The following is a 23,617-nucleotide window of genomic DNA, read 5'->3' on the forward strand; positions in this document are numbered from 1 at the left end:
ACAGTTCAGGGCACACCAGTTAGCATATGTTTTTGGAGAACAGACATTTATATACTCTTGTGAGAGGATCAGTTTCTAGTGTACTGGCAACTTGTTACGCTTGTAGAACAGGGAATTCAGTCTTCTCTAGCCTTCATCAGAGTTGTTCAGTAGCCTCATTAAAGATATTTGTATCTATAATTTTGATGGAATTGGAACAGCTAAATGCATAAAACATAATCTTTGTTTTTTTATGTTTCAGAATCATGGTGTCATGGAAGGGGATTTATTTTATACTCTTCCTGTTTTCAGGAAGCTTTTTTGGAAGTATTTTTATGCTGGGTCCCATTATTCCTTTGATGTTTATAAGCCTGTCATGGTATCACTGGATCAGCAGCCGACTTGTGGCTACATGGCTCATGCTTCCTGTGGTAAGTTCCCCACCAGAGAAGGCTTTGTCTGCTTGTATTGGGTGGCCCATCTCTTGTATTTTTTTAGCACCAGATATTTGGTTTTCAGGGAAACAGAAGTCCCTGGTGTTTTATAGTAGGCACATCTGACTTAAAAAAGAAGTGGGAAAATAGAAAAAAAAAAGAAATATAAACATTCATGTCCTTAACGCAAACCCTTATTAAAAAAAAAAAACTTACAGAAAATTAAGAGCTTCTTTCTAAATTCTTCATGAATTTTCTTTTATATTTTATATAATATAAGGTATAATTTTTATCTAGAAAAATATGTTAATTTTAAAGAGCTTCTTTCTAAATTCATGATTTTTTAAATATTTTACATAATGTAAGTTACAATTTTTATCTAGAAACATAGGTAAATTTTAAACATTGAAGAATTTTTACATCATTAAATTTTATTCTCCATTTCCATTTTGTGTTTTACAAATCAGTAACACATATTAAGATTCTATGGGGCTGGGCAGTGGTGGTGCATGCCTTTAATCCTAGCACTCGGGAGCAGAGGCAGGTGGATCTCTGTGAGTTCGAGGCCAGCCTGGGCTACCGAGTGAGTTCCAGGAAAAGCAAAGCTACACAGAGAAACCTTGTCTCGAAAAAACAAAAACAAAAGAACACAACAAAAAGATTCTATGGGGAAGAGAAAGAATATCAAGTTATATGAAAAAATTTTAAGTAAAAATGTGAATAATAACCCATCTTTTTAAACTTCTGACAGAGATGTGATTGATTCACTTCTTTTCTGATAATGACAAAAATATAAATGAAATAAAGTTGTATTTTAAGATTTCTGTACAGATGTATCTGTTCTATTGAAATGCAGTCCTGCCAGCCTGGACCTCCTCTCTTCTGACCTTTTTTCTCCACTCACACTTAAAGTGATCTGTTCGCAGGCACAAGGAGAAGGCTGCCAGTGGCCTGGGGCACGAGTAACCATGGTGTGCTTGTATATTTAGCTCAGGGTACAAAAGAATTGAAGGCTCTGTAACACAGAAAACAGTTGTAAAGAATCCAGATGCAGTGATAGTTAAAACCAGTTGACCACTTATGTGACCCCGTAAGTGCTGAGGAGGATGGTTTGTTTCCGGTGCCACATAGTCAGCATCTTACAGAGAAGGAAGTGGAAGCTTTAGGGATCCAGTCACTTGCTGGACCAGTGCTCTTCTCTTTCTGTGATGAAATACTCTGACAAAAACCACTGAAGGTGAAAAGGATCCTGACATCTTCAGTATCGTGGGTCTCTGTAGAAACTGAGGCTCGCCTTCCAGAGCCTCATGCGTGTCCTCTCTGCAGTGCCCTTACGGAGAGTCTGCCCCTGCGCACATTCAGCTGCTTCTCTGAAGGGGACTCCATGAACTCTTCAGTCTTGGATCTTTCATGCCTGCAAAGCTAGTAACATGGTCAGTGTGGGTCACATCCTTCTACCAGTGGGAGCTATAGCCTGGTCCCCATGAAGCACAGCTGTTAGCTTCCCTGTGCTGACACTGGGGAGCACTTTCAAGGCATGGGGAACACCTTCAGCTACATTTCCAGTCAGGATTTCTCTTTTCGAGTGAGTTTTCACCTTCTCAAGTTGGAACCCTTATTGGGTGTCTTTCTCTCAGGGCATTTCCTGTTGACCCAGCACAGAGCCACGTGGTTGTTCTTTGCTGTAAAGTTTACAACTTCCCCCAACAAACTGCACATTTCAAAGAATACTCTTTTGTTTGTTTTTGTTTTTTTTGTTTTTTGTTTGTTTTGTTTTTCGAGACAGGGTTTCTCTGTGTAGCTTTGCGCCCTGTCCTGGATCTCGCTCTGTAGACCAGGCTGGCTCAGACTCACAGAGATCCGCCTGTCTGTACCTCCTGAGTGCTGGGATTAAAGGTGTGTGCCACCACTGCCCAGCTCTTTTTCTCTTTTTAACTATGGGTAAATATGGTAAAAAGCAGCCATGCCACAGAGTAAATGCTCTCTTGTCTTAAATTTTCTTCTGCCAAATAAATTAGTCCATTATCTTTAAATTCCCCTTCACTAACATTCTGAGGACACAGGCAGAATGGAGCCAGATTCTTGGATGTAATGATGAACAGGACAGATAAGGGTATCTACCTTGTGGAGGTGACAACCCTTTAACCTAAAATGTCCTCAATGTGAGTTTACACACCTTGTCTGTTCTACTTTTCACTTGAATGAAACATTTCTTTCCTTTCTTATGGAATAGAAGTAGATTGTTAATATTATTATTTCACAGAAACAGGGATCCATTTACCTCTGCCCTCACAAGTGCTGGGATTAAAGGCATGTGCAACCATGCCCAGCCCATAAAGCTTTATAATTTTTAAATAGAAAAAACATCGAAAAGTTAATAAACACAAATGCACATGTTAATGAATAATGCGAGTGTATTGGTGTGTGTGTGTGTGTGTGTGTGTGTGTGTGTGTGTGTGTGCACGTGTGGTGTGTGCACAAGTAGGTCAGAAGAGTGAGTGTGTCCTGTATTTTACTTCACCCCTGTTCACTTACTCCCTTTGAGGTGTGGGGTTTTTCCCTGAGCCTGGGGCTCACATTCTCTCAGACTAGCAGCCAGCAAGCCCCAGCAACCCTCCTGTCTCCGTGGTCCTCGCAGTAACTGTCACTGACCAGCAGGTCAAGAGCATCGTGGCCTGCTCTAGTGGTAGCTCTACCTAGCCATCCAACCCAAATGTCCTCTTGGGGATGCAGTAGCCATGACTATAACTTGTTAGATAGTTGTTTCTTTCCTGTGTTAATTTCTCTCTAAACTGCCCTGCTCTTGCAGAAGGCCTTCCACGTGGATGTTTAATACATGATTGTTTGCCTCTCCGTCACTGCTGTTTGTGCTCCATGCTACCGTAGATATTCAGAGCTCTTTGCTGTCAATGCTGAGTGACTTCGAGGTGTTTGAGAGGTTTGCTTGTCTTAGCTTTTAACCTCTCTGTTAACCCTCTCTTGATTAGTTACGAATTAAAGTAGGATGTTACATACAGTAGTTTGGGATTGAGACTGAAGTTGGGAATGTAATGCACACTGTAGTCTTGGCTTTTGGGAGACTAGTAGAGGGAGCTTGAAGGCAGATTCTGGACAGTCTAAACTTCTTAAGAACTCTAGATGTAACACACACTTTTCTTCTGAATATTTAGTCTAGATTATATTCACAGTCTTAGAAATGTTAGTTAACACACTCAGCAAGCATTGGAGCATTCATATGTGCCAGACGTAGGTGGTAGGCCAAAAGATTTTAGTAGACACAGTTATTTTAGTCTTAATGTATTGTTTTTGAGTAAGAAAAGGCCATCTTACAGAAAAAAAAATGAAATTTAGTTTCTTCAGTCCGACAGTGTTACATTTTTTATTATTCTTTTGAGAAAAATTATGTAATATCTTATCTTTATATCCTTAAAAGTACTAGTAGAATCTTTTGTATTTCTTTGAACTTAATAGTATATAACTGGAGATTTGAAATGTAGTTCATGTTTTTCTATTATGAAACTTCCAGAAATTAAATTAGTGGAAGAAGTGGTACTTCATTCTCTCATACTTGATCAACACCTCCCCACATTTATAACAAAAGCAAGAATGTGGAAAACTATGTTTTATATGTTAGAAATCATAGGATATAACATGATAAAATTTATCTATGGAAAATTGCGATAATTTTTAAAAATATAATTAAATCATTTAGTTTGGATTCAGATTTGTTTTTCCAAAGACAATTTTTTCATTTAGTTAGTTTTTAAGTTCATCTTTTTTTTTTATTATAAAAGCAATATAGTGTAGTCATGACAAGATTAGCAAGAATGAAAAAGATTCATAACTCTTAAATATTGTTTTCATTTATTTTGACTATTGTAAATATCTAATAAATTTATAAACATGATTAAGAATACTCTCACATCTGGCTCTTAACCTAGAAATCCTAAGTTGCTCTATGTGTGCGTTTTTCATTTTTGGTAGGCGTTGTTGGAGACCATGTTTGGTGTAAAAGTGGTTATCACAGGTGATGCGTTTGTGCCTGGAGAAAGGAGCGTCATCATCATGAACCATCGGACAAGAGTAGACTGGATGTTCCTGTGGAATTGTCTAATGAGATACAGCTACCTCAGATTGGAGAAAATTTGCCTCAAATCCAGCCTCAAAAGTGTTCCTGGATTTGGTATGTTATTCATATGTTATTTTAAGTGATTAACTCTCAGTTTTGTATATAATGTACCCGCTTCTCTAAGACTAAAATGAGGTAAGTTGAACTTACGTTATTCTCAGCTTTTCTCATGAAGCTAAAAATATTGGCAGTTTCTTTTTATCTTGTATTTTTTTTCCCTCCTTTTTTATTTATTATATTTGTGTTTTAATTGTACACATCAGCCATGGGTTACCCTGTCCTTCCCCCCTCCCCTTCCCCCAGTCCCTCCCCTCCATTCCCATCTCCTCCAGGGCCAAGACTCCCCTGGGGATTCAATTCAACCTGGTGGATTCAGTCCAGACAGGTCCAGTCCCCTCCTTCCAGGCTGAGCAAAGTATCCCTGTGTAAGCCCAAGGTTCCAAACAGCCAGCTCATGCACCAAGGACAGGTCTGGGTCCCACTGCCTGGGTGCCTCCCAAACAGTTCAAGCTATTCAGTTGTCTCACTTATCCCAGAGGGCCTGATCCAGCTGGGAGCTCCACAGCTTTTGGTTCATAATTCATGTACTTCCATTCATTTGGCTATTTGTCCCTGTGCTTTTCCAATCTTGCTCTCAACAATTCACACTCTTACAGTCCCTCCTCTTTCTCCACAATTGGACTACTTTTATCTTAATGGCTTTGTTATGGTGATTTTATCTTAATCTCTGTTTTAAAACTATTTTGACTCTAGAGGAGAAAATAAACTATCATCACGGAAGTAGATCATTTCCTAGGACTACCACATTGAAAGACATGAATCTAATAAGTTGGTTGCTTTCTTGTAAAACTTCATTCACAAATTAAAATGACGCAAATGCATTCTCAGGCAGTCAGGAGTCCAAACTTAGCCACTCTCTCCTCAGCTTGCCTGCTTCTAGACCAGTCCCACAGAGGTTCTCCTCCGGCGGCAGGCTTGATCTTAGCATCCTCTCTGTTCTTTACACTTGTTAGAACCGTGTCCTGTATTACTTAGTTGTTTGTTTGAGTCTGATCTTTTTTTGGGTTTTCTTGGTTTGTTTTTATGAGACAACCTCAGGCTGGCCTCGAACTCGAGTCCTCTTGCCTCAGCCTTGTGGGTGCTAGGATTGTACTGCACCACCAGGCTGGTTGAGGCTTTTGACAATGGACTTCTTTCTTGAAGGCAAGACCACATGCTTTCTGCTTCTTTCACTTTTTGAAAATATTTTTTTTCTTTTCTTTTTTCGAGACAGGTTTTCTCAGTAGCTTTGGAGCCTGTCTTGGACTAGCTCTGTAGACAAGGCTGGCCTCGAACTCAGAGAGATCCACCTGCCTCTGCCTCCCGAGTGCTGGGATTACAGGCGTGCACCACCACCACCAGGCTGAAAATACTTAATTAGCCTATCATTATGACATTTTTATATATGCACATATGTTTTTTTGATCAGGTTCACTCCATTTCCTTATTTTGTCTCACCCCACTCTCATGAATCCTTTTCCATTTTCTGAGTTGGCCACCTCGTACTTTGGTGTCTCTTTCTATTTTGATATGACCGAATATAAAACTTGTTTACAGGAGCACAGGTAAGAGTTTGCTCACAGGAGTGTAGATGCCTTTCCAGTGCCTGCACCACTGGAAAATACCTGTTCCTCCTTTCTATTATGAGTACATAGAAATCCTCAAGAGCGGCTGAGGTCCCGCGAGGCTCCCCTTTTCACCACAGGGCCCAGTCTTACGCAGGTAATCAAAGCTGCTGTCAGTACAGTAGTCGTGCCATTCCAGAAGGCAGTGGTCCACACTGCTCAGTCCCTTCTTGTTGCTCTTACATCTTTTCTGCTCCTTCCATGGTATTTCCAGAGCCTTGGAGAGATAATATAGACGTCTCATTGATAACTGGAGATTTGAGAGACATTACCAATTAGGAGTTTCTGCGGTCACCATAGCTCCCTGGAAAAAGAAGCTTCTCTGAGTAGAGCTGACAGCTGCAAGAATGTAGTTATACTAGAGGACACTTTGAAGGCACATCATCCCATTTAGTAAAACATCAGCAGTAGCCTTCTCACTGGAGCCTATGACCTCCCAGCCACCGTATCAGATGTGCATTCCTTCCTGTGAATTAGGCATCACATCAAATTAGAAAAGCAGTTGATAATCTCCATAAATGATTTGCTACTATTGCACCAATTGGCACATCTTACCTGGCCAGTTGATAAGCGCGGGCATGCACACACACGCATGCACACGCTCTGTAAGACTGTTGATGACAATTCTCCCCTAGCAATCTCTGTGGCACCCTGCAGTGTTATGAAAGCCAGCTAGCAGGGAGGTTGCATTAGCCCATTTCCAGCTTCCTTTCTCTGTGTCCTGTGATCAATGTATGTGGCATTTTTCCACAATAGGGTCTTGCTCTGATTTTGGAGAAGAACCAATTGAAGGACATTTGCCTGTATTGTTTGGGAGCTTTAGGGCCCTCACTGACTGACTGAAAATCTCATAGAGAGAGAATTCCTTGCACTGGGATTTTTGTTTAATAACATGTGGCTTCTGTGAGCTGATTTATCTGCCCACATAGGGCATTTTCATTTCAAACACTTAGAGGAAAATGTTTAGATTAAGTCGATTGAGTATCGGAATCCCTCCTCCTCTTTTCCAGACATCATTAGTGTTGGTTGACCCTTCCTCCTACCTCCTCCTTCCCGCTCTTCCGTCCTCCCACCCACTGAACTCTTTCTCCCTCCTGCTGCTTCTACCCCGCTTTCGCATCACGTGTGGTCCGCTGCACAGCTAGCTCTCTTTAGGAATCTGTAGTTTCCTCACTTCTTCATAAATGCGCATATCCATAAAATAAAAGCTGAATTTGCCTATGTGACCCTAAGTTAGCGCACATAATACATTATTTCCCTCCTCCATCTATTTTCATGCTGTTTCATAATTTCAGTTTTCTCTGTGGCTGCGTAGAGTTCTGTGGTGTGCATGACCACACCTTCTCTGCCCATTCATCAGTTGGTGGACATCTGGGCTGTTTCCATCTCCTTGCTCTTGTGAATAAAGCCGCAGTGAACATGGATGCACAAGGCTATCGGTGGGATATGGAGTCCTGTAGACATGGCCTGGGTCTTTGGAATCCCTGTTTTGAGGTCTTGTAGAAACCGCCACACCTACTTATCCAGGGACCACCCCAGATTACATTTCCACAGATGCTGACTGAGACTCTCCTTTTCTCTCCATCCTCACCAGTGTCTGTTGTCCCCTGTCTCCTTGATAACAAACATTCATGCTGGAATGACACGGACCCTCAAAGTAGTTTTAATTTTCATTTATTTGATGGGTAAGGACATTGAACACATTTTCAAATGTTTGCTAGCCACTTACATTGCAGTTTTTAAGAACTGTGTGGTCAACCTCTTAGCTCATTTAAAAAATTGAATTAACTGCTTTCTTGTTTTGTTTAATATGGCCCTTTGTGTGTTTTGTGCTCATGAGGATTTCTTCACTCCCTCAACTGTGTCCTTGTGACACAGAACTTTTTCATTTCATGATTGCCCCCCTGATTTTGTGAGTGGCTGTAGTCCTACTGAGAAAGTGCTTACCCATGCCTGTACCTGGAGTATTTTCTCTGCTTTCCCTCTAACAGTTTCCGAGTTCTGGCTCTGACGTCGAGGTTTTTCCATTTGGAGCTGATGTTTGTGCAGGTGGAAGATAAAGGTCTACGTTCATTCTTCTACTTGTAGATGTACAGTTTGCCCAGCAGCGTTTGTTGAAGAGGCTGTGTGTTCTCCAGTGTGTATTTTGCCATATTTGTCAAAAATTAAGTAGCTGTAGCTGTGTGGGCTCATCTCTGGATCCTGTTTTATCCCACTGATGTTCATGTCTGTCTCTGTACCAGTGCCATGCTGCTTTTTTTTTTTTTTTTTACTATGGCTCAGTAGTATAACTTAAAGTCAGAGGTTCCCTTCTGTATCTGTTTTTGCTCAGGATTTCTTTGGGTATCAGGTTTTTCATCTTCCCTATGAATTTAAAGACCCACTTCCATTATTTCTATGAAAAATAGTGCTGGATTGTAGATGGAGAGTGCATTTGATCCGTGGATTGCTTTCAGCAAGACAGCTGTTTTCTTTTTTGGTTTTTGAGACAGGATTTCTCTGTGTAGCTTTGCGCCTTTCCTGGAACTCACTTGGTAGCCTTGGCTGTCCTCGAACTCACAGAGATCTGCCTGGCTCTGCCTCCCGATTGCTGGGATTTAAGGCGTGCACCACCACCACCCGGCTCAAGACAGCTGTTTTCACAATATTAATTATTCTGATTCGTGAACTTGGGGAGGCTTTTCAGTCTGCTAGTGTTTTCTTCAGTTTTTCTTCTGTGTTTTATACTTTACATTTAGAGGGATTTTTCATTTCCTTAGTTAGCTTTGTCCAAGATATCTTAATTTTTTTGAGTTCATTGCGAATGGGATTATTTTTGTCACTGGTATGTTACAAAAGCTATTGATTTTTATATGTTGATGTCATATCCTGTCACTGTGCCGAGAGTGTTTATGAGCTCTGTTTTCTGGTGGAATCTTTAGAGGCTCCTACATATAGAATTAATATCTGCAAATAGGGATGCCTCAACTTTCTTAGTTGGAAGAGTGTTTTTAGCTATTTTTAAAATTGGGATATTTTAAATTAGTTTCAGTCTTATTTGTTGTAGATATGTAGAACAGAAGCAGGAAAAAAAACCCTAACACTATAAAATGAATCAAATACTATGATGAAGGCATTTGAATAAAACCCTTTGAATGAGAAATACAAAGAATGATAGTTGACAGGAAAATAAGATCAAATGTGAGAATCCACTGAGTTAAAGAAGAACATAGAGGAAAATACCATATCAGGAAGCATACTGTCAAGAAAATTACATACTACTTTACAAGGAAGGCAAAGAGAACCAAAATTAGGAAACAATTAGTGGCACCAGGGGATGCGATGGAGTAGAAGGTTGGAACAGGTGCTCTCATACCTGCATCAGCCTGAGCACCTTCATAGATGATCTGGAATTGGAAATGCTCAGAAGTCTGAGTTTTTAAATACTAACATGATACCGCAAGCCAAACATTCTATCCCTGACCTCATGTGGCTTTCAGAAAGCACAAAATTACTAAAACCCTTGTTTAAAATCATTCAGGCTCTGATTATAAGATTTATATGCGAGTCAAGTGAATTTTGTATTTAGACTTGGTTTGAATTATGTGTATGAAAATACTTTTTAAAACTACACAAAATAACCCATCTGCAGCACCAAGCATTTAGGGCAAAGCACACTCAACTAATAATTGGAGTCATTCCGGGAAGAAAACCAGTGTGACTTTAAACGTTTCAACGATGATGCTTAAACCATAACTGAAGATATGATAGAGAGCTGGGAGGGATTTAACAGCTTGCAGTATCCGCCGGAGAGGTGTTCCCCAGAAGACATGGTGGTGGCACATGCCTTTAATCCCAGCACTCGGGAGGCAGAGGCAGGCAGATCTTTGTGAGTTTGAGGCCAGCCTGGTCTACAGAGTGAGATCCAGGAAAGACACAAAGTTACACAGAGAAACCCTGTCTCAAAAAACCAAAAAAAAAAAAAAGAAAGACATGGTGAACATTCTGAACTAACTTAAGTCCCTGGAAATAGTTCCAAGAGTCCCTAGCAAATGCAGAAACATTTCTCATTCCAAGGCTTTCTTTCCATCCCTTGCCTTCTCAAAGACTCCACTCCAGACCAGGACATCCAAGAACAAAAGGTCCCGCACATTCTCACACCTCAAAACCCTGTTCCTGTGGAGCTTGAGTTTTAGTGTCCGCCATATCCAGCTGACAATTCTGAATTCATAACTTCAATGTAGACCAGCCAAGCCTGTTAAAATAGCATATAGGACATGAAAAGACTTGGCTGTGTGTGTTGGGGAACAGAAAGGCCAATCACAAAACAAGAAAGTGGTGAGGTACACACACGCAGGAAGGCATAGCAGCTAGGAAATGACATCCTGGGCTCTGAGCCAGCCTTGGGGCCAGATTTCTTTCATGTGGGAGACTTAAGCCTTGCCTGTTTAGGTCTAGACTGGTAGCTGGCTCTCCTGTTCCTGACAGCCCTAAACATTGTGGATAACATGCTTCCCACCATTTCTGCATGCTGTGAAGTGCTCATTGGTGGGTTAACTGCTTGGCATGAATTAGGGTTTTATAAAAACTGAGTGGAAGTTGACAGGTTTCCTTTGTCCAGAGAAATGGCTTTAGGTTTTACCCAGTCAAGCCCTTACTGAACTACAGTCCATTTCTTAACTTGGATATCATGTTGATGTGTGCTGCAGCTGATCCATCAGTCAGGTGTGCATCGTTGCAGGTGGGGCATGTGAAAGCAACAAGCGTAGTTTGCATCCTTAGGTCGGCTGAAAAATCAAAGAATTCCTTTCCTTGAAAATGTACTTACATTTTAAAATGATCTCTAAGGTGTGCTTTTGTTAGTCACTTTAGGAGAGCAGTAAAGGAATTATTTGGGTGAACTTTAAGGCTTTTAGTCAGCTTTGTATTTATTGGTGAGACAATCAATGCAATGACAAACTTTTCAATACAGTAAAAGGACACACAGATGGACTGTGTGTACCTGAGAGTTGTTTGCTAACCTGAGTTCCAATGGATTATTCGACCAGTGTTTGTCATTAACACTTTTCTTGTGACTAAGGATGTAAACTGATTGCATTTTTGGTGCTGTGATGGATTAGCTATTATGTTTATTATAAGCATGTAGCATTTTTAAAGTGTGACGCTGCAATTTTTGTTATTTTTTTGTAGTAAATCTTATAGAAAATGGTCTCCTTATGTTTCAAATCAGGTGATGGTGGTGCATGCCTTTAATCCTAGCATTGGGAGGCAAAGGCAGGAGGATCTCTGAGGTCCAGGCCAGCCTGGTCTACAAAGTGACTTCCACAGGGCAGCCAGTGCCACACAGAGAAACCCTGTCTCAAAAAAACCAAAAAACAAACAAGTAAAAACCCCACAAAACATTGGGTCTGGAGAGATGACTCAGTGGTTAAGAGCACTGGCTGCTCTTCCAGAGGACCAGGTTCAGTTCTCATCACCCAGCATGGCAGCTCACAACCGTTCCAGGGGATCTGACACCCACACACAGACAAAACACCAGTGCACTTAAAATTAAATACATTTTAAAAATCTTTTAAAAAATATTGTTACTTGATAACTCTCTAAATATTGAAAGCAATTAATATAGCTCCTATGACTTCTAGTAAGATATTTAGGCTTTGATAGTAGATGGAAAATGGTCACTACTTAAATATTTTTAATCAAGCAGAATTTTGCATCAACAAGTAAATGTTCTGAAAGAAGCACTTTTCTATGGAATAATTATAGATGTATTGGAAATAGAAAGGTAGTAAATATGTCCCCATTTACCCAGTCTCCCATGCTGTTAGTTTTTTTCATGGCAGTAGTTCATTCAAATGAAAGGTTAGAATGGCACTGTAGAAGTCATAAACAGTCAACACATCTGTCTGTTCATGTCATTTCTGGCCCCATCCCTCTGAAGAACCAACTTTATTTTAGCCATTCTTGTTCCACTTGTGTGGCTGCCTGGGGGACCAGCCTCCAGCAGTGCAGGGCTCAAAGGGAATCCACAGTCTGCACTTACTGTGCCTTTCTCTCTGAGGGGGTGAAGGGAAAAGACACTCACACCCTCTTTTGACCGTTTCCTTCAGACCTTTTCTTTGTTCTTCTTTTGCATTCTCCATTCTTTATTTTCCTGGTGATTTCCTTCTCTCATTCTTGATGTTTTCCTTCTAACTCTATCTTTACTTTTTCCTTATTCTCTCATTCTTGATGTTTTTCCATCTTATTCCTTCTAACTCTCTCGTTCTTGATGTTTTCCTTCTAACTCATTTAAACTCATTAAACTCTACCTTTATTCTTTCCTTACAGCTTACATACCCCAGCAAATCTTTCAGTCAATATAACAATTACAATGTGGGTGCATTCTGTTTTTCTAGTGAAACAATTACAGTAAATAGAAGTAAAAACAGCATGTTTTCCCATTCCTTTACATGACTAAATGCTTTACGAATTACAGGTGAAAACAAAACTATTCTAAGAACGATGTACATTCCAACTCATGTACATTCATTCCCAAGCAACTTGTATAGGTTCACAATGTGTAAACAAGCAAGGTATGCTTTTACTGGCAGTCTGCATACTGCAGTTACAAAGAAGGACCAGTCACTTTATTACTTATCTTGAAAGGTAATCTTTTAAAGAATCTTAAAGGAATCACAAATCTAAATTTTATGTATGAAAAAGAATCAGTCAGCTCTACTATAAATCTTTGGGGTGCACATCCACTCATCAATAGTTTCTTGTATCAGAAGATCGAGGGCAGACATGGGTACAAGGAATTAATCGTCAACTTTGATCACCAACCAATCCCAGCAAGAAAGGCATGTCAGCTAATGATAATTGGGCTGCTTTGTTCTTGTTCTCTGACCTTAATGAGTTCCTCTTTCAACTCTGTGCCTTTCTAAAACTTTTGATTGTCTTCTTGTTTTTTTTTTTTTTTACCTCAAAGCTATTTAACAAAAACATCTTAGTCTAACCTCCTTAAGTTATTTTCAAAGCTTTGATTCAGCTATGATGCACTTCGAAACCTGTGAACACATCTCCCAACATTAAGATTAAAAGAGTTTAAACTGGCTGGACAAATGGAACTCAGTTGTTTCTCTTAATCATTAACCTAAGCCACAGTCTGTATGGTCCCTCACTAGAAACTTTTGTGTTCAGGCTGTGCGACAATTCTTTGTTTGTATTTTTATCATCAAAACTCTATTTAAACTAACTATTATTATCAAATTGGACAGTACATTTTAGGAAGGAATTACCTTCTTAATAATCCACAGGTAAAAATGCCTAATAGAACAGGATGTTTCCATGAGATAAATGCACTACATCACAGGCAGTGGGGATCTCCCCACACCTATTCACACCATGCCAGATATCAGAGAAAAATGTCAGCAGCAAACATGCAAAGGCACAGCAGAAGCAAAAGACATTCTGGAGATTCACCTGTCAGTGATTGCCTCCTGGTGGCCGAGACCTGCACTTCAGTTGACACCTGCTGCTCCTCTGATGTGGCTGCTGCTGGCACACTTCATGTCATTATGCACTTGATTTACATGGTGCTTCTGGGTAGGATCTTCTTCATTTTAAGTTGAGTTTCTTCATGTTTCTACGTTAGATGGTGGTCAAGCATCTGGGGGATAAATACCACAGAGGTGAAGTGCCAATCTCTTCTCAGAGAGGTTCATAATAGCAAGTGCTCTGTCTTTGGTGACGTTTATCTGAATCACTTGAGTGATGTGGTGTGGAGTCAGCCAGGTTTCTCTACTGCCTTGGTACTATATTCATTATACTATATTCTGTGTATTCACCAGTAATCATAATAAGTTCATCACTAAAAATCTATGCTCATCATATTTGTTTTATTATTTGGCTTATTGTCTAGTGCTATCATTATTTTATTTATTACTGAAAACTTTTGAGCTTTGGATGTTGGAAATTCTTGCAGGCTGATACATCTTTTTTTATATATATATACCCATCTTGTTTCTTTTACCTGCTTACATTCTGGTGTTCTAAGACTCCCTCTCCCTCCTCCTCTGACAAGGTCTCACTATGTAGACTAGGTTGGCTTCAAACTCAGAGAGATCCATTTGCCTCCTGAGTCTGCAGTTAAAGCTGTGCACCACCCTGCCTGACTCTGCTTCCTTTTGGACATGCTCTCTGTAGGAGCTGTTTTCTGGCCTTTTCCTCTATTTAGTAGATACCACATTCCTTGGCTTATAGCTTCTTCTTCCATCTTAAAAGACAGCAGTGGCAAGTTGAGTCTTTACCCTTTCATTTTGATACTGAAGTCTCCCTTCTGCACCTCAATCTCTTCTACTTTTAAGGGCTTTTATTACTACTTTTGGCTCACTAAATTAATCTAGGTTAATCTTCCAGTGTTTAAAATTATCTATGTAGCAACCTCTGCTGCCCATTGTCTGTAACGTGACATATGCAATAGTTCAAGAGTTGGCATGTGGCTATGCTGAGGGATTTGTCATGGTTCTGTCCTCCACATTGGAGGTGCTATTATAGTCTGGATCTTACAGAGCTAGTGATATACTTAGTTTGAGAATTCGATAAAGTTATGGATAGATGATAATGTATCTAGAAATTGATCAATGGCAAATCTAAAGGATGGAAAAACTATTGGCCTGTGCTAGAATGGAACCCCTAAATTGCACCACAAATGAGAATCCTTGTCTTGCCAACAAATGCCATTAGTGGATGTTTGTTTTTCTTTAATGTCAAACAAGTGTGCAAGGCTGCCAGGAGATGGGGTAGTCTCTAGTGTAATCTCTGCTCTTGTCGAATATATTGGGATGTGCCATGTATGTTTTGTCGTTGTTGTTGTTTTGGTTTGTTTTTCTTCTCAAATTTGTGGTTTTTCAAGTTTGGAGTTGTGTTTTAAAATGTTTGTTTTAGAACATTGTTTACTTGCTCACTTGCGTTTTATGCCTTGCCTTTTGTTTGAGTACAGGCATCTGTGAAGCCTCATAACAGGCATACTGCAATAGAATTCTTGAAGGGAAAGGTCATAAATTAATGGTCTGCCTCCAGTCAAGATATTTTGAAAAGCCAGAGGCTTTGTGGAAATTGATCCTCTCAGAAGAGTAGTGGAGAGGATTACTCCATTTTTTACATAAATTCCAGGAAGATGGTGTTTCCCTGACTTTGTCTATGTGGCAGTAGTGTCATGACTGAGGTTGGCATTCTGGGAACTGTGAATGCTTGTTAGTTAGTTTCTGGATTTATTTTTATAGCTACTGTTGCATAGAAGCACCCACTCAGTCACAATGTTTCTCTGGAACTTTGCTGTAGTGTTTTCACTTAAAGTCTGCATCTGCTCATATTCTTCATTCTCAATTAATTAGAGGCCTTTAGGTAGCATTTCTTGGTTTCTTCCTTATCCTCTATTCAGAATCGAAAATATCATGGAAGGGAACAATTGTCTAGCTACTTTGGTTTCTGATGTCTTCTTTATAGTGCTACGGAAGACACCTTATTGCATGCACTGGCAGGTATACAGACAGCAGTGATAATGCCTAAGCTATCACCAAGGTTCAGTCTAAGAGTAATAGATGAGTAATGCAGATGTTTTTATGATTCCTTAACTGTATGCCATCTGTACCAAAAAAGAGTGCAAGAAAAAACATTGCATATAAGTATACTTATTAAGAAACAATGTATTGGGCCTGGAGAGATGGCTCAGGTTACCAGCACTGGCTGCTCTTCTAGAGGCTGTGAGTTCAATTCCTGGCAACCACATGGTGGCTCACAGCCCTGTATAATGAGATCTGGTGTCTCTCTTTGGTGCTGTCTTCTAGCACACAGGCATGCATGCAGGCAGAAAATGGTATACAAAATAAATATTTTTTTTAAAAAGGAAAGAATGTATTAAGTTAAAATATATTCAATTGACCCAGCTGGTGGTGGTGCATATCTTTAAACCCAGCACTCGAGAGACAGAAGCAGGTGGGTCTCTGAGTTGGAGGTCCTACAGAGGGAGTTCCAGGATAGCCAGGGCTACAGAATGAAACAAAACACAAAACAAAATGAAACAAAAATACATTCAAATAAATAGTTTCTTCTAGCAAATTCTACATCTTAATAAAAAGAAGTGTAAAGAAGAACAAAGCTAAATTATAGATTATGACTGTGGTAGGACACAGAGTACCCAGGGGTTTCTCCCCTCTCCTTGAGAGGTGATTGATGCTGATGCTGAGACTGGGTGTATAATGAAGATGGTATTAGCGGGGCTAGCTGATGCTACGCCCACAGCTGTGACAACTGTGTAGCTGTAGCAAGTATGCCGCTGTGCTGGGGCCCAGCAGCTGAAGGGTTGAGGTTAGAGCTTCCTGGAGCGTGGCCTCAAGCGGTTCCCCCACAATCAGCGATCGTCATGCAGCCTGAGGATCCCAGGAAGCCCTGGAGAACGAAATGGCCTTGAGGACAGTCCTTGTTGGCACTAATCACGATCTTTCTCTGTATGTCTTATCTGTGTGTTCTCCAGTTATCAACATGACCAGTACAGGTCGGCACCAACATGACTGACCCAGGTCACCTGTACCCGGAGCACCTCCATTTATCAGACCAGTGTATAAGGAACCTCAAAAGACTTCCTCAAATACATCTCTGGGGTCGTTCCTGTTTAGAGTAGAGCAGCGCAAGCTCTTGTCAGAAACAGCCAGAGAGCCCAAAAATGAAAGTGAAAAATAAAAATGTTACGAGGGAGTAAACATAGCGTGCCAGACCCTTCTAGAGAGAAAGAGTTAGAGAAAATTCCCCAGCACACACTTCCCGGGGGGGTATACACAGTACTTTTTAGGAGGGAGCTGGTGGACAGCCCCTAGGTGGACCCCCAAAAGTAAAAATTACCTAAAGCCGCTCCCATATACAAGAAGTTATGATGAAGTTGGAAACAGATGGGTAAATTATGAAGGAAAAAAACGACTTTAAAAACAAATGGGTATATAATAATAAAATATAACCCAGACTGGCAAGAGTTTGGCTCCCACAGATATGGTCGCTGGCACGAGACAGATTTCACAAAATTCTGAGATCATGCCCTCAGGCAATAGCCACAATGAACTCCCGCTGAGGAAATGATACACAAAAATAGATATGGATGTCTCTTGTTATTGTTTCTTACTGATTCTGAGTAATTGTAGAAAATAATGGTCTGATGTAACCCCCTGCCAAGTTCCTTGATTGTAAAAGTATATAAGCATTGCCTATACAGAAGTAAAATTGCAGCAGCACATCAACATATCATATGTCTGTCTGTCATTCTCCTCGCCGATTCCTGACTTCTCCTTGAGCCTTCTCCCTGGTTCTCCCGCAGTGGTGGTCTCCCTCTGGGTGGTCTGCGGCTAGCTGACACCACACATTCTTTCCTTAAAAGTCCAGGTGAAGACAATGCATGGGAAAGTGTGAAAATTTGAGGCGTAGATTGATTTGTAATTTTAAATTGCACTGCCATCAACTAACTTGAAAGTTTAAGTAAATGTTATGAAAATACATGTTTAGAAAATTTCATTAAGGTTAAGTAAAATCCAAGTATTTCTAAACATGGATAAAATATGCCCTGGTGACAGTAAAATTGAGGAAACAATTCCTTGCAAGACCTTGTTATTTTTTTTTTTTATGAAAACGACAACCACAACAATTTGTGTGAAGGAGATTGAAAGCACTGGTGCCTGGCGTTTAAGTGGAAAGGAAATGGCAGAGGCCCCAGGGAGGACTGTAGTCTCGGGAGAGGGGAGAGGTGGGCGGTGCGGCGGTGTTTTCTTTTCCTTACATCTGTGCGTGTGTACACGTGGATGCCATGGTGCACAGGTGCAGGTCAGAGGACAACTTCTCTTCTACCACACGAGGCCTTGGGATTGAACTCAGATATCAGGCTTGGCCGTGAGGGCCTTCAGTTTCTGAGCTGTCTTGCCAGCCCTAGAACATTCTTTACAAATGCGAACACAGTACAAATAAACATTTGTAGAAACCTTACATACAGCTTTAAAGAATTGAATGTTTTATACAATTGGACTTGTCATATGAATAATAATTCTCTGAGCATATACACTATATTTAATATACTTAGAGAAATTCAAGTACACATTGCAGGCAAGCTGTTCAGAATATACCTCGCACTGATTTTATAAAGGTTTGTTAATATTTAAGTTGTCTGTGTGTGTCCTCGTGTGTATAGGTGTGTGCTCAGGAGTGCAGATGCCTGTGGGTACCTAGAGGTGTCGGTTCTTTTGGAGCTGAAGTCATGAGTGGTCACAAACTACACAACATGGGTGCTGAGAAGCAAAGTTGGGTCCTCTGAGGGAGCAGTATGCACTCTTCACCACTGAGCATCTCTTCAGCCCCTTCACACTGACTTAAAACATTTGATGCCGTGATTTCAAGCCAACAAAGTAAGGATAACATAGCATACTAGGAGACAGCTATGAGAATCAGATTATTGTGAGTTCAAGGCCAGCCTGGGCTACAAAGAGAATTTGAGGCTAGCTCAGGCTTGGGCTACATAGTGAGAGGCATTTCAGAGTGCCTTATCTATGCAGTAGGTAAGATAGATCGTAACTGATTCATAGTTGTCGTAAAAATTAATGAAATTAAATGCTCAGAGTAATAAATACCAAGCACGTTGTTAGTATTCACTAAACATTATTTTTATAATTACACTCCTTTTTTCAGAAAATAGCTGGTATGGGAAAGAACCATTTGAAAATTTTAAAAACAAAAATATGATTGTTGAAATTGACTCAGTTATTGGGACAGAAGAGAAAAATCATAAAAGCTGAAGGAGTAGTTGGTAGGCTATTGCATGGATGATCTTGGGTTTGGCTTCTTCCTAGATGCTAGCAGCACTGGTTGCATGGAGGGAGAGAGGGCTGTGGGAAATGTTCTGAAATTCTGAGGAAACAGTGATTTGGAACCTCAGATTCTATTTTTAGCCAAACCAGCTTCCAAAGTTAGGAACCAAAAATACATTTCAGGAATGTGAGGACAGAAACAATTTTCAAAAGAAAGCACTAACAGAAGGGCACAAGCAAAGAGGTCAGCAAACTTGGGGTCAAATATAAATATCGAAAACATTTCCATCTAGTTTAGGAATGTAATAGAGAAGTAAACAGTATTTGGAGCAACTGAGTCCTGAAGAAGGGTGTTGGTAAAGAAGCATACGTTTTGGGCATTATTTTACTTTTAAAAAATTAAACTTAAATTTAAACTGGAGTCTTGCTGTTTACACAGTGCTAGAATTAGGAGCTGTTTTGGTTGGTGGAGACTAATAATTGAACTCAGTGTTGAAGGGGTTGTGTGGTTCAGCAGGCTTACCAAATATAGGAGGGTGAAAAAAAGCCAAGGAATGAAATGGGATGTTCAGTTTCCAAGCTAGTCAAGCTGATGTCAGCACACTGTCTGCCATGGGGTAGAAAGTTCATGTTTCATATTATGGGCAATACTGTCCTGTGGCAGCCATATTGTCCCTGTGGTACCCAGTGCTCCCTGACATTGATAGTATACATGGACAAATGGGACAGCTGAGTTATAGAAAAGCCTGGATTTTAGAGAACAAGTGAAGGGGCAAAAAAATCCTTAATTTCAACCAAAGACAGGAAACAGTGGGAGAAGGGGACACCAAGAAGTGTAACTGGAAAACATGAAAAATGTCAGGAACATTTACCCCTAATAAATATGACCAGAATAAAGATTTCTAGTAGCGGTAAGAGAGTCTCAGATTCGGGTTAGCCTAAATTAGGAGTGAACAGGGGATAGGTAAACTGTAGCACATCTGTATTCCAGAACAGCACTGTATGCTTGCAAGGCATTACCCCTCATCCCTAGCTGTTGAGATGAGTGCTGTAGTCATTGTGTGTGAGTTATAGGAAGACTGTCATGGTTTTAACAATTATTATATACAATTTGACACTTTTGTATATAAAGTTTCTTTATGTAGTAAATATCCTAGTGTCTGAAACTTTATATACAAATTTAATTCCCTTCTTTGGAGCTTATGTTAGATGAGGAATAAGATAATAATCTGTACAGATGTTGTAAGAGTTTGTGTAGAAAAATAAAGCAGGATGGGTAGATAGAGAGTCAAGGATGCTAGTCTGTTAAAGTGATCAGGGCAAGCCTCTCTATGAAGTTTCTCTTAAAATGTAGGGGCCATATGTAGAAGGCAGAAGACTGCATCAGCAGCAGGAGGCCTTCTGGGTAATTGGATAGCAGCTGCACAGGCCTGAGGTCAGAATGCCAGGTTGCCTTGAGAAGATGAGTGGCCGGCAGTGCTGTGGGTGTGGGTGGAGGTGGTGCTGGAGTGGGAACATTGCAGGCAGTGAGCTGGCAAGAGGCTGCGGTTGGAAAATGGGATGCTAGTGCAGTTACTAATAATGACGACCTGGGAATGGGAAGATGAAGGAGGGGGAGAACATGGTCACACTCATTGGTCTGATCATTTCCAACTTCTCACAGTGTGACTGTACATTTTAGAGCTGTGTGTGTTTGTATTCACATCTGCAACAGAATTCCGTTCTACCTGAGAACCCCAAGTCACCAACAACTGGAAAACAGACTGCTCACCCCTCTGGTGCCTCTGGGACTGCTCATCCCATGTAAGGTCTGCCAGTCAGTGAACCAGAAGTACTGTTTTATCGCCCCATGCCCAGGATAGTCACAGACTAGTGGAGAAGAGCTGATGTTTTTCATGTCCAAGGCCTTTCCCTTTACTCGCTGGGGAAGCTGAGGACACTGGACTCGGTGCCTCTGTCAGAAATGAACAAGGCCTCTAAAAGTAGCTGCTGGCTGTTGTGTTGGGGGAGGCATCTGTGGTTGCTGGAGGGCTGGAGAACTCCCATTCTTAAATTTACTCCCAGGAAAGCTGTGTTTATGTAGATATTTTTCTTATACTAGCCTGTAGGTTTCCAAATAGAGCTGGGTTACAGGCCCAAATGTCTGCTGTCATCAGAAGGTATTTCCTGATCTCTAGTCAAGGCCAAAGTTTTGAACACTTTATTTTCCAATTGTATTTGCTGAATAATGAATTTGGTTCTTCTTGGACTTTGTAAAGTGACCTCATGGAATGGAAAAAGAAGTTATTGCCAACAATTGGAACATATACTTGTCTCTGTAACTATATTCGGCCAAACCATGTTCAGATGTTTGTACATGATGTGCTAATCGTGTGCTTATTTTGTTGTGCAGTGTTGTTGGTTAGTAATATTAGCCCCTCTGTGCTTGAGCAAGGCAGATATTTCACTTTGCTTTGAAAGCCTAAATTATTGGGTTAAAGAAAACATTCATCTGATATATTTGATTGCTGGCCATTTCTTCTGGATGTCTCTAAATCCTTGACTTTTGTTAATGTTCAGTTTTATTAGCATTTTATATTATATTTGAACTTTTATTATTTAAGGATTTTTTAAAATTATTGGTGGTAGTGGGGATTGAACCTAGGGCCCTGCACATGGTAGACAAGTGCTATATCACTGAATTACATCCTCACCTCACATAAAGGTTAATGAACATTTGAGCTTAGTAGGTTTTTGTGTTTTATATCTCAATTTTTGTTACATACTGGCTTTTAAATAATTTTAAATTTAGTGATATAAATTTAAGGGAACTTATTAAAGCCTTCTTCCTAACATATATTTACATATATCCACACACATACCAATAGATTGAGTTCTTTGTAAGGGATTATCCCAAATGTTTGCATTTTGGGGCTGGAGAAGTGGCTCAGTGGTTAAGAGCATTTGATACTCTTGTAGAGGACTCACTTTGGTTTCTAGCATCCACAGGGCTACTCACATCCATCTGTAACTCCCGTTCACAAAGTCTGACATCCTCTTCTAGCCTCCTTGGATATCACACACACTGGTACACATATATGGAAGCAAAGCATTCATATACATATTCAATGTTTACATCATCTTTATATACTGTCTGTAACAATGGAATATGTAAGTATCTTTTAGGGGCAGGCCAAGTCTCACTATTAGTCCTGCCTGTCCTGGAATTTATGTAGACTAAGCTGGTCTTGAACTCCTGAAGATCTGCCTGCCTCTGCCTTCTGAGTCCAGGGATTAAAGGTATGTCCACCATGCCTGTTCATAAGTGGTATTTTTATCTAAGAAATTCTTACTGTTTTTCATTACCCACTATCATCTTTTACTTTACTAACAGTCTATTATTTTGTTTAGAAAATAACAAGGTTCGGAGTAATGATTTGCTGAGAAGAATGGACTTCAAAAATACGAATATGTCTTACATCCAAGAACTACTGGATTTACTTTTGTGATGGACCGTCTAAGAGAAGGTGAGCACTTATCTTTAAATGTGTTTTAAAATGAATGTGGCACATTCTTCTGAGATTTATATGTAGCTCTCTGACATCTAGTGAGCCCTATTAGGACAGTGTTGACCTGTGACTAATAATCACCTTCTTCTAAATGCTACCTGCCATAAAGTTGCCTGTGACCAACATGAAAGGCCTTGAAACACGTAAGAAGAAGATCCCTAAGTGGCATCACCGTTCTTCTAGAGTCTGGTGTGCTTTAGGATACCTGGTATAATCTGCTAAAAGAAATCTTCTTTACATCTAAGTACCATGATTTTGAAGAAATGTTTGGTACTGGTCCAAAATCACACTGGGATGGTAAAACCAGAACTGTCTATGGCCAGTTTGGGTTATTTTGAGACTCTATAATTATAACTAATATGATGAATATTTGTGGTGTTGACTTCTACCCTGCCAGTGGACACTGCCTGCCTTGCCTGTCTACATCAGAAGCTGGTGAAGGGTGGGCCACTTTGTATCTGTGGAAAGTGGTGCAAAAGCATTCAGGTGGTTTGCTCACCACACCCGTGTGTTCACTCTTGTCTCTCTCCTCTCCTCTATCTGATGTAGTACCACTTTAGTATCTAACTTAGACTCGACAATATGGTTTCTATTGTATGTGTTTAGTAATTTCCTTAAAGGAATACGTGACTCAGGAAACACATTTCTCACTTAATAGAGTTTGACTTTGGGACTTACCTTTTACTTACAAAGGTCGTTCTTAATACAGACAAAATAATGGAGAGATTACTTTATAGTTGATCAGAGTATATTTGTTCTGTTCTGAAATCTAGCAACCTGATAACTTTGTTGCACCTTTGAGAAATGTATATTGCTTAGTTGTCACTCAGAGCACTAGTCAGTAACCACATGCAGTCTTTTTTTTCCTGCCAGAACTGGTGACTGATTCCCCTCCTTTCACCCTGTATATCATTAAAAAAAGAGAGAGAGATTCATGACGATCTCACTTGCTTTGGCTAGCAAACCAGACCATAATTGTTTTTATTTTATTTAGAATTGTGGACTAGGAACCCGTACTGAAAAGGGAGAAACATGTTGATTGGTAAATAGTAATAGCACCAAC

General features: G+C 40.2%; 1 protein-coding gene across 1 annotated transcript; it reads left to right on the forward strand.

The window, feature by feature from the left end:
* Window positions 1-240: 240 nt before the first annotated feature.
* LOC118575014 (lysocardiolipin acyltransferase 1-like) lies at window positions 241-22,494 on the forward strand. The gene is made up of 3 exons (XM_036175742.1): window positions 241-410; window positions 4,398-4,596; window positions 22,397-22,494. Exons 1-3 carry the CDS (start codon window positions 246-248, stop codon window positions 22,492-22,494), a joined length of 462 nt encoding a protein of 153 aa, XP_036031635.1. The 5' UTR covers window positions 241-245.
* The last annotated feature ends 1,123 nt before the right edge of the window (window positions 22,495-23,617 follow it).

The sequence above is a fragment of the Onychomys torridus genome, unplaced genomic scaffold, assembly GCF_903995425.1.
Source record: "Onychomys torridus unplaced genomic scaffold, mOncTor1.1, whole genome shotgun sequence".
NCBI classification, from domain to species: Eukaryota; Metazoa; Chordata; class Mammalia; order Rodentia; family Cricetidae; genus Onychomys; species Onychomys torridus.